This window comes from Limanda limanda, chromosome 1 (genome assembly GCF_963576545.1).
Source record: "Limanda limanda chromosome 1, fLimLim1.1, whole genome shotgun sequence".
Lineage (NCBI taxonomy): Eukaryota > Metazoa > Chordata > Actinopteri > Pleuronectiformes > Pleuronectidae > Limanda > Limanda limanda.
Genome location: NC_083636.1, coordinates 11,001,276 through 11,018,950, shown reverse-complemented (window position 1 = coordinate 11,018,950; position 17,675 = coordinate 11,001,276). Strand labels below are relative to the sequence as shown.

Below are 17,675 nucleotides of genomic sequence, written 5' to 3'. Positions count from 1 at the left end.
AGAAACTTCCTGATTTTACTGATGACTCTGGGAGGCCTGGACACCTTATTTACCCTTCACCTCTGCTTGCCCCCCACTTAGTGGTGTAAGTGGAGTTGTGTAACTGGCTGAGGATTCTCCTTCTTCAAACCCCTTTCTTTGCAAAATCGCATTTCCGTCTGAAGATGAGCTTCCACTTCTGTTGCAATGAAAGGAATTTAAATTTTAAAAACATACTTAACCTAGAACATTTCAGATTTGTCCCCATACTTGCTTCCTCAAGGGGCCCCCGCTCACCAAACACATTATCCCATTTCTACAAGTATGACAACACGTGTCTGCGAAATGGTAGAAAGTGCATCAGGACTTTTAAGAACAAGGATAAATTTTCTCTTGGGGAATAAATATGCAAATATATAGAAATATAAAAAAAATACAGACAGAGTTTGACTAGCAAGTATAGACATCTCAAACAAGCTGCTGCAGTATGTCAGCAACCATAAATGTGAAGCCTCATACTTTGTTAGTGAAATGAAAAACTGCTAAACTGCTCAATTAATTAACTGTGACCTTAATATGCTGTAAGTAAGTCATCGGTAAACCTTACGATATAAATGTTTTCAACACAATGTCAAATAGTAACCGACACTGTTTACCTGTGAGCCTGCTGATTCACTGATGTGGAACAAATAGAGCAGGTTAAACATCTTTTTAGAGTCGTATTTATGGCCTTTCGTTGAGGCCTATGTTCACAATATGCATTTGTCTGTCTCTATACTCCATTAACTCACTAGAAAAAGATCTGGTTCCTTAGTGACTGAATGCTCAGCAATATTCACCAGGTCGTTGAAAACTTTTGTCCATCTACCATTTGGTGAAGGGCAGGTACTGTGGGTAACTGAATTATTTTTAAAGAAAAGAGTTCTCTGTCTGCTGCAGCTGTAAACATGGCTCCAGTGGTGGAATGTAACGAAGTATTTTACTTCGTTACTGTACTTAAGTAAAATTGTACGTATCTGTACTAAACTTAAGTAAAAATAATAGTGCATACTTTTTACTTTTACTCTGTTTAGCGATCGGCCGACGGAGGGTGCCCACTCCTCAGCTCCGCATCTGGGTTACGCACGCACGCACGCATGCACGCACGCACGCACGCACGCACACACACACACACACAGTCACACACAGTCACACACAGTCACACACAGTGGCCGGTAAGCAGCCGTCCGGACCACTCCGTGAAGAAGGAGGAGGAGACATTTCTTTAGTTTGAACGCCGCCACTTTATTTATTGCCTGTCAACCGGAGCAACACTCTCATCACCTCTAGGTGCTCGTTCACTTCTCGTATTCACACACTTCTTGCGCTAGTTACCCAGGTGCACTACGCCACTCTCTGGGCCCGTTCCTTAAAGGGGCAGGCCATACCTGCAAATGTTGTTGCTTATAATTATTATTAGTGACATCTGTAGAGGCATGAGTATTAGCAGTAGCTATATCTGCATTCTTTATAAAATGGCACAGCCTAGACATTGAGAGACAACCCATTGTGAGTACTTTTACTTTTAATACTTAAAGTAAATTTAAAAGTAAGTACTTTTTACTTTTACTTAAGTAGGATTGTTGATGTAGTACTTTTACTTTTACTGAAGTATATATTTTCCTGGGTACTTGTACTTTTACTTAAGTAATAAACTTCAGTACTTCCTCCACCACTGCATGGCTTAAAAGAGCAGTGATGTTACAGAAATTGAGTCCCCAAAATCCAGCTAATAACTTGAATGATGCTTAAAGCTCGACACTGCTGAGGCAAACTGCAAAAATTGTGATATTTCTATGTTGGGTCATTAATGGGACATATTTCACATTACACACAGTAATTTACTCCATTACTATAATAAAAATATTGATTATAGCAGCTTCAAGGCTCTAACTTTAAAGTAGCTCTCTTTAATTTGCATTGAGAAAAAGGCTGAGCTGAATAAATGTTTGATATGATTTACTTCCATTAGATAGAGTGCAGAGAAAACAATCACAAGCCAATCCCAATGAAAAGTAAGGTTATAGAAAAAATTCGCGTTCTATGTCTGATATTTCAAATGTCCCATTGTTTGTCATGTTCAGACTATAAAGATTAGATCACCGCCATAAATAACTGATTTCCTCAACTTTCATAGGGACAAATTTGTGGGTTTTGAATAAGACTAATCATTTGTATACTTTAGAATCACTGGGTTCACACATGGTCACAGCCATCTCAGTAAAGATCTAACTGCTGAATTCCTGGTGAAATCCCAGCAACATAGAAACTACTGCTGACCACTTTCTGACTGTTGCTTCAAACTGGAGGATGGTGAAAGGGTGGAGCAAGCCATTCTGTCCTTGCTGATGCGAGAGGGAGCTGCCTTGCTCTGCTGCTTCCTGAAAGCATCGGGGCACTTTCTAAATCGGTCATTTCCCCCTTTTTCTAAAAAAAATCTTGTTTCTTTGTTCTGTTGTTTGTCACTTCTTTGTCATTCGCCATGCCCTCACTCTTTTTTACTCTTAAGCCTGCCAACAGATCCTCTGGCTGCTGTTATTTTCTACTACTTGGTCTCCATTCCGGTTTTCATTCACGGTTGTCAAACCCTTACCTCTTCGGATTTTCAGATTCACTGCCTGCTCTCCTTCTCTTACTTGCCTGCTTGCCATCATCTTTTTTTCCAGAGAGTGGATCCATACTCAGACATTGGCATGCAGATTACATTATGGATCCACTCGCTAATCAAAGTCCGTTACCAACATAAAAGGAGGACCGGCCCGCTCTCCGGCCCGCCACGGCCAATCCTGGCCTTAATTAGATTACTTTTATAGTCGGATACTGGGAGAGGCTCTCTGCTATGGAAGATAGGAAGAAGGCAGAAGCGGAGCCATGCCTCACAGTTGAGGAACAAAAAAAAACGTTTGACTCTCTGAATCAATTTCTCTTTGACAAGAGGGGGGCCTGCTAGATTGCTTAACAGTCCAAGTGGATACACAACAACTTCAGAGGTATTTCTCCCTCCAAGGCCCCAGACGAGTTTATCAATAATCTACCAATTGGAGTTTTTCAATTTGGATTAACAGGCAGGTATTAATGGAATCTGGCGTCTGTGAAGATGGAGTGCTTAAGAGGTCGAGCCATCATTCAACGTTGCATGATCGAAAGGTAAAGTGTAGAGACTATGCAAGATGAACAAGCAGAGCAGTGCCAAGCCAAAGATGTTATGTGGAAAAGAAAAAGAAAGAAAATCTGAGCGAGAGCGTAAAGTGACTGAAAAGACTTGTTTAGGAGAAGTAAACAGCTGCAAAACAGGTCAAAGTCTTAATCAGATTCCCGACTCACATCCGTAGATACCGGCTGTCACTCAGACTCGCTCAGGACTTCAAACCACTTTGTCTTAACAAGCAGGAATTTGGGTCAAGGGTTAGAAAATCAAATCTGAACACCTGCATTAGTGTGAGTGAAAAGGAAAACTAAGTTACGATGTGCTTGCAGAGCAGATAGAGGAGTCGGTGAATAAAGTGAATACCCTTCGAGAACTGTGCCACCTGCTTAGAAATAAAGTAGGCGGCAATAAATATTGAGATGAATATGTGCTTCTATAATGTAAATATGACTTTACCAGTCAAATGTGGACAAATAACACCATTAAACTAATGATCCATGCTGGTGATCATCTAGTATTATTTATTCTGTATGCAAACAGATTCCAAACTATATAACTGTGGCTGCCTACACACTTTCATACCTATTTTATGTTGGCGTGGCTGTTGAGCAATACATCCACTAGCGGGCAGCGCAGAGTCGAGTTTCTGACAACAATAGACATGGCAAAAGTGCAGTAGTTCATTTTTTTTGAATAAAGGACAAAATGTTAAATGTTGAAATGTCTTCTGGAAAATGTATATTGTCAACTATGTAGCTCTAAATGTTACTGTATAGAAACAATTGTGAGATGTTGCCCGATTGATGTTACCTGATAAAATTGAAGTCAAACTTTCTGGCAATGGGTTGAATTGAAAATTTTAATTGTATCTAGGGCCTAGGTTTATTATCTCAATCATCGTCATTCCAAAAATTCAGATATTAAGAGATTAAACTTCCTGTGTTCAACATGTCATGTCAAGTCATATTTTCTCTATTTATATAACCCATTAAAAATATCAGAACTTGAGACAAAGTGTTTGACAATCATGGCATAACAAAAACAAGTATGGGCAAAAAAAAAGGAAAGAAAACAGTGCAATTGGGAAATGAATTAAAATATAATAGTCAATGAGATAAGACATTAGCAGAATCATGAGACAGAATCAGGCTGAATTACATGCAAGATTAAAAAGGTTGGTTTTTAAATTAGATTTAACATTGTCGATAGAAGGACAAGATGTGGGCCGCTCCTGAGCTCGCAAAGGAGGGGGGGAAAGAGAGAGGAAGGGATTGGACGCACCGTAAAAGAAAAACAGAATGCAAAAATAAAAGACAAGAAGTAAGAGCAAAAGAGCACAAAAGCATGAGGTGGTATATCTCAAACTTTCTGCCCCTCCAAATAGGAGCAGAATTAGGCCCGCCACATGAAAGAGCCGAAGCTCACTCCATACCAGAAAAAAAGAGACAACAACAACAATGCGGCTCATCACATCATCATGTAAGACGCCAGCCAGGCACGTTTGAAGGTTTGTTGGCTGTGTATGTTGTTCAAGGCTCATCAGCACATGGAGATGCAGGGGAACAAAGCGCGGGGCGATGCTTTGATGATCTGACACTAAGCCCGACTCACCCACAGAGAACGGCAAAGAGAGAGGAGAAACAAATGCAGACAGAGGTAGGGATGGATAAGGAAAGGAGTAGGAAGATGGGAGGGGTGAGAGAAACGGCAAATGAAACAAGACACAGGAGATATGTAACGAGAAGGTGAAAGACGAGAGAGGAGAAATGAAAAAAAGAGTCACTGCTTTATATCAGTCGATCACACAAACTTGTCATAAGGGCTCAGAGACATGTTAACACTTTCTTATCATCTAAATAATACACTTCATACAACTTGTATTTTCAATTTAGCAAATGAATCACGACTTAAGATTATGAAAAGAACCGTTACACATCATTTAAACACAACTCTGGAGGGTATGGTTTGTGTTGTTGTTTGCTTGAAACCGTTATGCTGAGGTGTTGATTGAATTTCGGAGACTGCACTTTAGTCTGTGTTGTTGTTGTGAAGTAAAACAAAGTAGAAGCAGAAAAAAAATGCTTTGTAAAACAGGCCCTCATTTGCTCTGAGCTTAACTCAGGTGTTGTTTGCCAAACTGCAGTAAATACAAGTACTGGAGAGTCTGACTCTTACCTCTCACTTACTTCCCAGCATTTTAAACATGTGGATGCTAATTGTGTCTCTGCAACTACAATCGGTCCGAACTATATAAGGTGCTGTTCAGAGCATTGTGGTTTAGTAAAGCTTTTTGGACAAAAGCATCGCACAAAAGGCTAAATAAGCAGAGAATATGTATAGAAAAACTCTTTACACAAAGAAGGCATGCAGAGGCATTGACTTCTTACATTTCCCGTGCACTGCCTGCAAAAACACTGATTAAAAACAACAAACTGTTTTCTTAGTGCCAGAGAGAACTCACAAAAACTCTTGGCAGTTGTAATAAAAGTAGGAAAAAATATGCAGATTGTGAAAAATATGGAGGTTTGATAAAATATATATTTGTGTCTGCCTATTGTATTGCTCTAGACCTTTTTGTGTATCTGGTGTACAAAAATATAATTATTAATGTGGTTAAAAAATATTGATACAAATATCTGGCGTACAAAAATATAATTATTAATGTGGTTCAAAAGAAAATTTATACAAATAATCCATACAGTATTTTATGATGACTGACACTCAGATCATGACTGCATGTCACTATTGTCTTTTCCTCCAACCTTCTGGATGGATGATGGTGTAACGAAAGCATGTTTGAGTAGCTTGTGTGTTCTGGCTATTAAAATCACCCTTGAAAGACAGACTGTCCTAATTTCTCCTCCAGCTGCTAACAGATGTGGTTCTACTGTCACTAGCATGAATTGTGGAAGTAAAACAAAGCAATTATCTGCGTAGATGTCACACATCCTCAACACACACAGCAGGGGGTGACGCGAGTACATTCACACGCCCGTAACAAATTCATTGATTTGCACTTCCACAAATCAGTGTGTCAACTCATCCCATGCGGGTTGCACACCTGCAGGATATTCTCATGGACATTCTTCTTGCAAAAACACAAGTCAACAACTACAACCCCTTGACTCTGCCGCTACAAGACACAACGGCAGTTTCATTCTGCATGTTCTTCCTTTCGGACAAAATATCTAAAAGAAATGTAGAGCAAAAGTTATTTCGGCATTTTAAGTTTTCAGTATTGTGCCTGAGGCGGGATTTGTTCAGAGAACCACATTAGTTCTTTGAGTTTTAAGGGTAGAGTCTTACTTAACGTGAATGTAGCAGTTAGCTGATGTACCAGCTGACCATTCACTCCCAATCTGTGCGAGGGAGGAGGCCAATTTAACAAATCGCTTCCTGTGGTGAATCAAATCCACAGCATGGTTTCGCATGGAGTTCAACCTTGGAGAACATTGACACATGATATTCGTTTCGCATCAATGTATATCTGATCGTGCCTTCATGGTGGTTGGAAAGCTAGTGTGGGGTAAATTACTGCCACCTATTGGACTGGAGGTTTGTCACCAAGTAACTGAGCATCAGTTTTACGTACTTAAACAGTTGTTACTTTTCCTCCTGGGATGGGCATTTTCATAGAATTGATAGGACAGCAAGTTTGAAAAGAGGTAAGAGATAATGTAGTTGGAAGAAAATAGTCTATAGAGCTAAAAACTGAAAAGACAGGACCATAGGGGACAGAGCTGTAGGTGGAGTTTATTTGGCAAAAGGTTGTGAATAAAGAAACTGTCCTAAGGGTCCAAGGGTTGATTCCCTGTGACCTGCGGTGGTGAACCAGTGAGTAAATCCTCAGTCTTGCCAGCAATAGAAAGGTGCCACCCTGCACTGAGAACCACAGCATTTTCCATTGAGGGTCAGCAAAAGAAATATAAAAAAAGATCCTCACTTTTAGATCAAAAAAAAGACTAGGAAAGAGAAAATGGAAAAGAGACAGAGGGAGAGAGAAAGAGAGAGAGAGATGGCACTCACCGATGTATTCGAAGACGTAAACCACGAAGAACGGCGTGACCAGGTCGTTGATTCCTTGCACGTAGCCACTGGCGGGGTGCCGGATCGCCCAAATAAACAGGATCCGCTCGAAAATCTTACACACAATCACGCACAGAGAGAAAGAGTCAAAACATTAGTTCAGGAAAAAAACATACATTTACATTACACAGACAAAAAGTCAATTTAGAAAGCTATGAAAAAGATGAGCAATACGTCTCTATTTGTTAGAGAATCTTAAGTAGAGAACATTTAGTAAAAAAAAAAAAAAAAAAAAACGTTCCTGCCAAATTTGTAACACAAATGATCGTTGATGATGAAGCAAAACGTATACATTTACTTGACTCTTAATCTAAAAAAGGAGAATAAATCATAATTCTAGAGCTCGAATTACAGGTTATAATCACAAGAGCGTATATTTCTGAAAGTGTGAGATGTGTGGAGAGCAGAAATTGAGGCATGCCATGCTAATTTAGAAGAAAGCAGCTGAACTGAAGCACCTTACTTGCTGTGGGAGTCTGGCTATACGACTACAGATGTAGAAAACTATTTTTAAGTTGATGTTCTTTTGTTATAAAGTAATGTGGATTAAATGCAAATTCAGACACTGAATTTTAATTATCATCATCTCTTTTGTCTTTGGACCACTAAGAGTGCTATAGAGCAGTTGGAGAGGAGACACTCCACAGAATACCTGTTGGCAGCTGCAACATGGTATAAAAAGCGTAGCAATGTGCTAACAAAGAGTAAGTAAGAGAGAGGGAGAGAAACTTGTCTTCATGTTATTTATTGTTTAAAAAAAGGTCTGTGAATATTTTATGAGGAAGGAAATACATCCAACATCTGTATTGGTCCTCAGGGACATACATGTATTTTCTATAAAAATATAACCTTTACTTCTTTAGAAGAAAGCTTGATGGCACAACAGCTCTGCACCACAAGACTGTTTCTTAATGACAAACAAAGCATCATATACAAAACTAAGTAAGATATGACTGGTTGTTAATTTTGCAAAAAACTATTTTAAACACAAGTTTTTATACTTTTGAACTTGGCTTATTTAATGGGGACTGCTGGCCGTTAATTTGCACCATAACTTGGGAACAGAAGGGGAGATTTTGTTCATGCTGGAACTCTCTTTCTCGGTCTCTACATTTTTTTGCAAGGCAAACACTTCCACCTTGGTTATGGGTGGCTGTTAGATGCTGTCAGCCCCAGTGAATTAAAGGACACTTGATGTTTAGCTTGTTTTTCTGGTGCATATGCTTTCCACCGAAATACACACTCTCACCTAGCTGTGCCACACCCATCAAGCGCTCTCTTATTTTTTGGGGATATGTTGTGTTTCTGTCACTTTCCAAATAACCTCATAGCTCATTGTTTTATACACAAGCACAACAATTTCGTTCTTTGGAAGCTCCGCACGCCAAATCTCTCATTTTTATTTGTTAAGACAGCTTGATTGGTAAGATGCAACTCTCTCTTGCTTCCCACTGCACTCTCTCCTCCAACCACCTTCACTTGCCTCCACACACCCAACACCTCCTCATCCCTTATCAAAGCCCCATCCATCAAACAAGGAGAGGTGCTCGTGCTAGCATAGGGGGAGTAATGGGACTTTCTTTTCATGCAACCTCAAACGCTGACATACATATTTCACATTTGGCACCAACACACAGAAGAACTTTGAGTGAATCTGTGCACATACACATGCTGCCTACATCGACTTAGGTATGGGCAAAGACGTGCCCCCCGCAGTGTTCTTGTGTGTAGTGACGTTTGTCTGTGAAAGACTTAAAACAAAGGTATAGGGAAACTTCAGATTCTAACCACAACAACGCTGTCTTCATGTTTAACCTGCATTCAGTCAAGCCTAGTCTTCACTACAGCAGATGGGTTTTTATGGATTATTTTCGCCTCTGTTTATTAAACAACCTTTGTTTTAATAAATATCAAAGTCTAGACACAAAGATAAAAATATGTGAAAGTCTACATCAACAATTTGTCAAATATCAGAGAACACATTGAGCATGCTCAGTGAGCTGAGGCTACATCCATACTACTACGTCTATATTTGAAAATGGCGATTTCAAACTAAAACAATCTCTGACCACACGTGCATTTTGACTGCCTGTCAGTTTTAAGCCCAGTCCATACTAACACGGCTGAAAACGTAAATCAAGTGACCACCCAAGCACACTGGGCATGTGCATGATTTAATAACAGCTTGTCTCCTACTCATGTTGGCAGTTGTATCATTGTAAAATACAGAATTCCACTGCAGTATCCCCACTAGCAAAGACAACAATGGTTAGCAACGCTTCTAATTGATAATCTATATTGCTTTCTACACTGGTAGCCAAGGCCAATGCCAGTTGTTTTCTGCAATTGTTATGATATACACAAAGCAACAGTGGGCATGAGCAAAATAACTGTGACGTCACAGTTTCCTAAATGCTGTTTTAAATGAGCACATGCTAACACAGAAACAGCAATTCTGTAAATCTGCCCTTTGGACAGCATCAAGTTTTTTTTTTAATATCCACATATACGTGGACAGGAGATCAGTCCTCCAAGGACAAATTATGTTCACCTGATTTTAACAACGGATCTGTTCTCCCATGTTTTCTGTGTGGCTCATCCCATTAGTTCCACACCACCAATACTCTAATAATAAGGGTCAAGTCTAAAAGTCTTCAGACTAAAAGAAGGGCCACTCTCAAATCGTTAAATGTCCAACAAATTAAACAACACCACTACACACTTTCTTTCTGCTACGATGCACCCGGTCATCCCAAATGCATCACTTTATTGATTTAAATGAAAAAAGGAAATTCTGTTTGTTCTTCTTCCTTCCTTTCTGCCTATGTTCAGGATTCAGAGGCAGAAGTGTAGGCTTTCTTTCCTCGTCGCGAACATTGTAATTGCTGATTATCAATATCCTGTCAAGACTGTATTGTTCTCCACAACAAGAAAACCTCAAAACACTTAGATAGCACTTAGGAAATCAGTGCAGAACTGCTTCAATATCCCTCTCTACCTGAAAATGGAACAGGCAGTTTTGCTGCCTTCCATCTCCACAAAATCTAAGCGAGGCCCGTGGGAGGGAGGGGGCAGAGGGAGAGAGGAGGTTGGCGGAGACAAACAAGTTAATGAAATGAAGCAGAGGTGATTTTTAGGTGGCGCCGCAGCAAAACCATATAAAAAAAAGGGGGTCTTTGGAGTCTGTTGCATACCAAAATATATGAGGAGCACGCTGCTTGAATATTTCAAAGCTCACCGGTGGCTTTCTTTTGGAAAAACAAAGAGGGAGGGAGAGCTGGTGTGTGGGGACAGAGAGGGAGAGAGATGTTGGATCTGGGAGAGGGGAAAATGAGGTGACAGGTGAAACACTGTGCACTACAGTGTAGTCGTACTGATATAATTTTTCCCCCCTCCTAACCTCCCTGGTCACAGCCCTGAGTTGCAACCAGTGCGAGACTGGGGCAATAGAAGTTGGTGTTGCCTGGGGCGCCATGTGTGACTATGAATTAATGTGCTTGTTCATGTGTGCGCCTTAGTGCACAGATCATAGCAGGTCTCCTAATTTTCCTTTTATAATACATGCATATGTATATCGGTGTGTGTGTGTTCTCTCGCACACCTATGAGTAGGTGTGTACACAGAGCAGTCCAGAGCACTGGCCACCTCATTAGCCTGCACCTCATTATGGGATTTTCCTATCGGTGTTTTTCAGTTCTCTGCTTCTCAAGCCAGTGGTTCTATGTATGACAGGACCTCCCAGAAGCACTGCAATAATAAGATCAGCTTAACCCCATAGATATGAATGCCGTCGAGTTAATTTCCTTGTTAAGCTGTGTCGGGAGAGGAGCTCTGATAGTCCCTCAGGCCTGATGAGCAAACTTCCTACACAAAAGTATTCTTATTACAGCTGGAACATAAAACACCATATTTACACTTTAGGTATTAGCGACTCTGTTCTCTCAAGCAACTTAAACTGAGTGAATATATACAGATTCTAGAAATGTCTGCCTTGCTGTGTGTTTTCTTAATGTTCCCTAAATACCTCTGATAGTTCCTGTTTCATCAAACATAATGCTTAAAAGGTCTTTCAGATAATTAGTTCTTATATCCCCGCAACACAGCACCCAACGGTAACAAGACATGCTTTGTTGTTTAGAACAAACAAAGTAGAACAAAGAGATGCGAGTGCTAAGCAGAGTGAAAGTTTGTGTGGATCTGATAATGTGCAGACTCCTCCTTGGATTCCTCTGTATGTGTTCTAAAGCCACATCCACACTACTACAAACTCCTTTGAAAACTGACCTTGGAAAACTGCTGACCCTGTTTAAGTTTGAAAATTGAGGAAACTAGAAAACATTTTTTGGGCTCCTATCACACTTCTTTAAGAAAACAACGGACATTAGCCATTGGCTCCTACTATAGAATGCAATGTTGCTTACCCTGTTAAATTCTGCATACTACAATGACACAACTGCTTATATGCGTAGGACACAATTGCCATTGCGTGAGCAATCTCATGTGTAGCCTGGCTCTTTCTGCAACTGACAAATGCTTCCGATGTATGTGCAAGCCTGGAGTATGCGAGTGGTCCCTTGATATGCGTTTTCAGGTGTGTAAGTAATGACAGAGATTAAAACTGATACGAAGCCGAAACACTTGAGTGGACAGAGATTTGTTTTAGTAGAATGGATATAGTCTTAGTTTGTCTTTCTGTTTGTAAGTGACGCAGGCCAGACCATGCAGTGTGCTGAAGCAAAGGTTTTCCCAATTCAAACTCCAGATGCAGATTGTGGTACAAAAAACATAATTGGACATCTTCAATTTTCCTTCAGTTGTATGATTATGCTAATGCAACAAGCCACTGATGCCATTAAAACACCACATACTGTCATTTACTCTTTCTGTGTCTGAGTGATTTTTTTGTATCGTCTATTACATTGATTCAAGTAACTGGTTGATACCAGTATACATCTGTCTGAAAGTAGAGGAGGGAAAACCCTGCTAGGTGAGGTGATGTGTGTGCAGAGGAGGGATTTGGGGATTGGGGGTGATCTCACCTCTTGGACAGAAGCTTGTTGGAAAAGAGGAATAAGAGGATTAGTTCTCGGTATGTCAATGTGAATCTGCAGAGAGAAAGAGGGAGAAAAAAAAGACAAACACTGAAGCAACGGGCAGGCTAGCACAGATCTGGCCATTACAGGCAGTGACAGAGACAGAGAGACAGCAACAGTTAGTGGATTGGTGTCCTTGATTGAAGGCAAACAGGGGGTTTGGTGAATCTGAAATGGATAGCAGCCATGGTCTCTTGTATGTGCATGTGTGTCTATGAATCTCAACTTGTCTCTGTGATAGGTGTTTGAGAGTGTGTGAGGGAGAGACCACGTTTGCACCATTTCAGAGCATCGACCCTGCGGATGGAGCCAAGCCAGCTGAAACAGTCCTGACTGGACGGCGGACTGTTTGTGAGGGTGTGTGGGGCTTGACAGGACTGTAGGTCGAGTTGTGTCCACAGAACCTGTCCGCACTCTCAACCTTACCTCTGTCACCTTTGGCTGCAGCACCAAAGAATCAGGACTCATCCTAGGAATGTCTATCTGGATCTAACATGGGAGAGATATGTTAGACAGACACACACACACACACACACACACACACACACACACACACACACACACACACACACACACACACACACACACACACACACACACACACACACACACACACACACACACACACACACACACACACACACACACACACACACACACACACACACACACACACACACACAGAAGTCCCTTCACGCACAAACTGTATATAACGATGGGCAACATGATGTCTCCCCAAAAGTAAAGCTGAAGTGCCTCGATCATCTGGTTGCTGACTGGAGTATATATATAATAGGCCCCACCCCTCTATGTTAGTAGATGGCCAAAATAAAGTGAAAATACTTTAAATAATTTCTATAAATATTTTTTTTCCCAAACAACCTCAAGTAGAATTTATTTTTTGTTTGTTAGTTTTATTAGTCATTTGATGGTATACTAACCGGGTGAATGTCATTATTGACAGGTAAGACTGACTTGTGATTGGTTGATACCAATCAATACCACAACTCTGTCCTCGATCGCCACATCCCTATGCGGGATACATAGCAATTAATTTCTGGATAGTGGGAAGCTATAGAGACATCTGCTTCTAGACATACCCTCCTCTGTATGCATGTGTATTATGTTAATTATGGGTGTATGTATGATTCACCATTAACAAGAGTAAACAGTAAAGTGCCTTGGTTCTCCTCCCAATGCTAATCTGCATGTAAACCAGTTTTGGCCAAGGATCAGGTCCCTTCGGTGTTTTAAAGAAGGGAAGGAGCGTATTTACTCTGAAAGGGAAATTGAGTCTTTTTCTACAGTGGTGGTCAAATGCATTGTTTAATGGAGCTAAATTTGTCATTTAAAACACACAGCACCAGGCCAATCTTTTTCTTCTTATGGCTCAAAAAAAGATTTTTAAAAGCGCTTTCTCTTGGGATACAAAGAAACTGCAGCAGAACTTCAAAAGGACTACAGTGCAAGCTGGGACTTCCACAATGGAGTTATCCATATGAATCCGTGCACACCCATACACACAAGCTGTTTTGGCAAATCACCAACAACATACATATATGAAAGACACAGATGGACAGAAAAGAGAAAATAAATTGACTGTGGATACAGAGACTCAGGGTGGATGACGGACCCATATTGACACAGACATTTACAAAGACTGAGAATGAGACGCACATATGTATGCAAATGCATCTACAGCCACTTAAACGTATAGACAGAGGACATACAAATCCGCCGCCATGTGGGATTTGAGCGCCAGAGAAACATATGAATAAACGAACATTATCACACAAACAAATAAGAAATTATCTAGAAATCCCTGTCAACACAAACAGTGATGGATGTGCCGAATTTACCCCAAAAAATAAGAATTATCCAGACGTGATCCAAGTAATCTTCAAAACAAAGTGTGCCAGCTTTCTGCCACAGTGTAGAGGAGATCAATGGGAAATTGGACAGAGTGTGAGGAATGTGTGTTTTTTGCTATCGACAGCTCACTTTGATGTTTCTTATCTGCTTGAAATGAATAGGAAGTTGTCAAGTGTTAAAAAAGAGAAAGAGTATGTGGGGGAGTGGGAGAGAGAGATGAGCGAGAGAGGGAGAGAGAGTAAACGCACATACTGTTTTCAAAGACAAATATAAGTGCTCATTTAAGCAGCTCTCTGAAGCCTGGGGTGAGTTGACTCTGTGAAAAGACCGTGAACACACGTTCTCTATGAGAGACATACAGACAGACACACAGACAGACAAATGTCCAATGAGTATATGAGGGAGAGGAAGAAAAGGACATGATAAAAAGCACATCATTTATTGTTCTAGTTCTCGTGATCCTTTCTGCAGGGTCCAATCCTGTCAAAACCCAGACAGACATACACATACAAAGCTTTGTGTCCTAAGTCCGCGGTGAGGAAACACTATATGGGATATAATAGGGACAAGAAGTTTTAATGGAAATGTAATCCTTTGCCGTCCGTCGATCATTCTGTCCTTCATGCTCTTGGATTCAGACAGGTGTTTATTAAAATGAAAAGTCAAATGTTGAAGACATTATAAAACACACATGTCAACTGTACTGGGACTGTGTTTGTGTGTGTGCTTGTATGCGTAAGTACCTGTCTGTATGTGTCTTGATGGGGCTCGTCGTTGCGGGAGTCATAGTATTGCTGGATGAAGCCGAAGTATTCTTGTCTTTTCCTCTGTAGGACGCTCTCTCTCCTCTCTGCGTTGGCAGGCAGGTAACCCTGTGGAAGAGATGGATATATACGGATGAAGAGAAAGATTTCAAGGAGAAGAAGACAAAGAAAGTCAAAGAGAAGACAGAAAAGTCTAATGAGGGGATTTTTTTTGTATTGAACAGAGATCTGCTGTCCCTGCTCCGACCTGGTGTTAACATCTCTCCTGACTGATCAGATAACAGGTGCTCAGTACTAAGTGCAGGTCTGAACTCACCCAAATGTGTACTGGCCAAATTCTTTTGGCAGTGTGAATGCAAGTGCATCCTGGGCACCATATGAAGGAGCACCTACTCAGTTGGCATCCTCTGACCTGCTCGCGTTTCATAAAGAATCAAATTCATTTCTACACTCCCACACACTTATTTGTTTGTGGCCACATAATAATTTCAGTTATTTTTTTTGGAAGAGGTTAAATCTTATTCAATAGCAGGGCAGCGCCGGACATTGATTCACTCAGTCTCTCCTGACTCCACGCGTTCTCTCTCTTTACATCTCTTGCTAGCAACGACACACAGGCACAATAACACATCGATGGACACACCTGTAGAGACCTTTAAAACTGGGTAAATACAATGTCATTTGGTCTTCAGTAACAGAAATAATGATATCTAAAGAAACACTGAGGCATTAAAACAACGTTATCTAGTTTTATGGGGAGAACAGTGCAACTAGCTGTTTAAATGCACAGTTATTCTTCAGATCAATTTATGAGGACCGGTAATATGTGAAATTTAAAGATGTTAACAGGCATTTGTAAGAGTGTATGCTTTGGACAGAGCGAGTCAAGCTTTGTTCTGCTGTTTCAGGTCTACACAAATCTAAATGACTGTTGGGAACGCTGGAGTTAATCTTGTATAAATTGCAGAAAGCTATTTTTTATCATTTTCCTGAAATCTTAATTACAACTAAAGGCATATTTTTTTAAACTTTTGTTATGCCTTGTGGCATTGTATAGGAAGCAGTATAGGCTGAAACAAAAGCACCACAAAGTCACTGGTGATGGTCTCCAAACTAATAAACCTGTCTGTTTTAAACAACACTGATATTCGAGTTGGTTCCACGTGGGACTCGTTAATTGAGATCCATAAATACTCAGTCAGACCACCTTCCCAGAGACCGCACAGTGTTTCATGTCTCAAGCTTATTTATCTGTCAGTATATAAGATTTAATGAGCCTTTATTTCAAAACTCTTGTTCTAAGCCCTCGTCTTGTTCCGAGTCTTTCAGCCAATCAGAAACCAAACGCCACCACCGGGGATTACAAAGTCTATCAATGACACACCTCACTTTGCAAAGAAAACTTTCTGCGGCTGCTTACCCAAATGCTTTCTGCTTCTTTGGGGAGGTACCTTTCCCTCTGTGTGTGTGTGTCTGTATGTGTGTTTGTCAGACAGTTTGCAAGTACACATTTGTGAAAGTGTGTATCCTCCTTGTGCAGTCAGGCTTATGCAACGATGAGAAAGTCCTCTCCAAACTGAACAACAAATCTAAGGTCTATTAAAAGCGCGAGCTGGGACCAGGGGCTCTGAAATATTCACAAAGTTAAAATCTTCAAAAACACGACTCAAACGTGACTGCTGGCCCTGAAAACTTGTCCCCGTGATAAAAAGCTGGATTGTCAGGCTCTTCCCAGAGAAATGTCCTTCATGTAGCTGTGACATGTTTTACAATGCCTTGTGCGCACAAGTCTGTGTTTTTTTTCTGGAGAGATTCACAGAGTTCATGCCTCAGTCGTTCCTCAACCTTTTTTCGTAATTTAAGCCAATTTGTATAAATCACGTTACAATTAATTTAATAAATGTATAAAAATATGGCTGACAGTTAGTTGGTTGGATTAACATAATGTCTACTTGAAATAAATACTGTATAAATTAGAATGAGTCCCCAATTTTAGACTTTTTTTTCTTCTCCTGCATCATTAGTTTGGAGCCCAGAGAGTTCATACTTAGCAATGACAACCAGGCTTTCTTCCTATTTTTGTAAATCTTTTGTTAGAAGCTTCGCAAAAACACAATAACTGGATTTTTTTATAAACTAACTTAATTGTTGTAATAAGAAACTTCGGTCCAAAGGAAGAGCCACAAGATGACACAGGGGTCTGATCCATTGAAGGTTCAAGATAAAACTAAAAACTAGTAAGTGGCCTTTGATTTGAGATTTTATTTTGTTCATATTTTTTGTCAAACTTTTCCAATATGTTTTGAATAACGTCTAATAGGATGTAAATAAAGTGACACACTTGGGTGCAACCAGAGACAACGCCATCCATTAAAGATTATCAATAGATGCAGCTGCGACCTCCTTAAAGCCCAAAAGTAAAGGACCTTGGAGCTAATTCTGTTACATATAGGTCAACATAGGGGGTCAGGTTATAAGTGGTTAATTTGACATCTTGTCTGACCGTGCTAATGTTTATACCTGATCCAGCCACAGTCAAGATCGGCCATGATAGAAAAGAGGGAGACCTTATGTTGAAATGGGGAAAACATTGTACGTTTCCAGAAAAACACGGAAGACCTTCTACATCAGATTGCTGGTTTGAGAAAGTTACAGATTGAGTCGAAAACAAACCCCCACAATACAGTTTCCAAA

General features: G+C 40.4%; 1 protein-coding gene across 1 annotated transcript in view; it reads right to left on the bottom strand.

Annotated features, from left to right (window-relative positions):
* Window positions 1-17,675, bottom strand: part of tbc1d22a (TBC1 domain family, member 22a) — a 126,308-nt gene that overhangs the window by 75,066 nt on the left and 33,567 nt on the right. The window contains exons 7-9 of the mRNA XM_061075729.1: window positions 14,961-15,089; window positions 12,292-12,357; window positions 7,193-7,307 (exon numbers count right to left, since the gene is read on the bottom strand). Coding sequence (XP_060931712.1) covers window positions 7,193-7,307; window positions 12,292-12,357; window positions 14,961-15,089 — 310 coding nt within the window. The remainder of the gene's footprint in view (window positions 1-7,192; window positions 7,308-12,291; window positions 12,358-14,960; window positions 15,090-17,675) is intronic.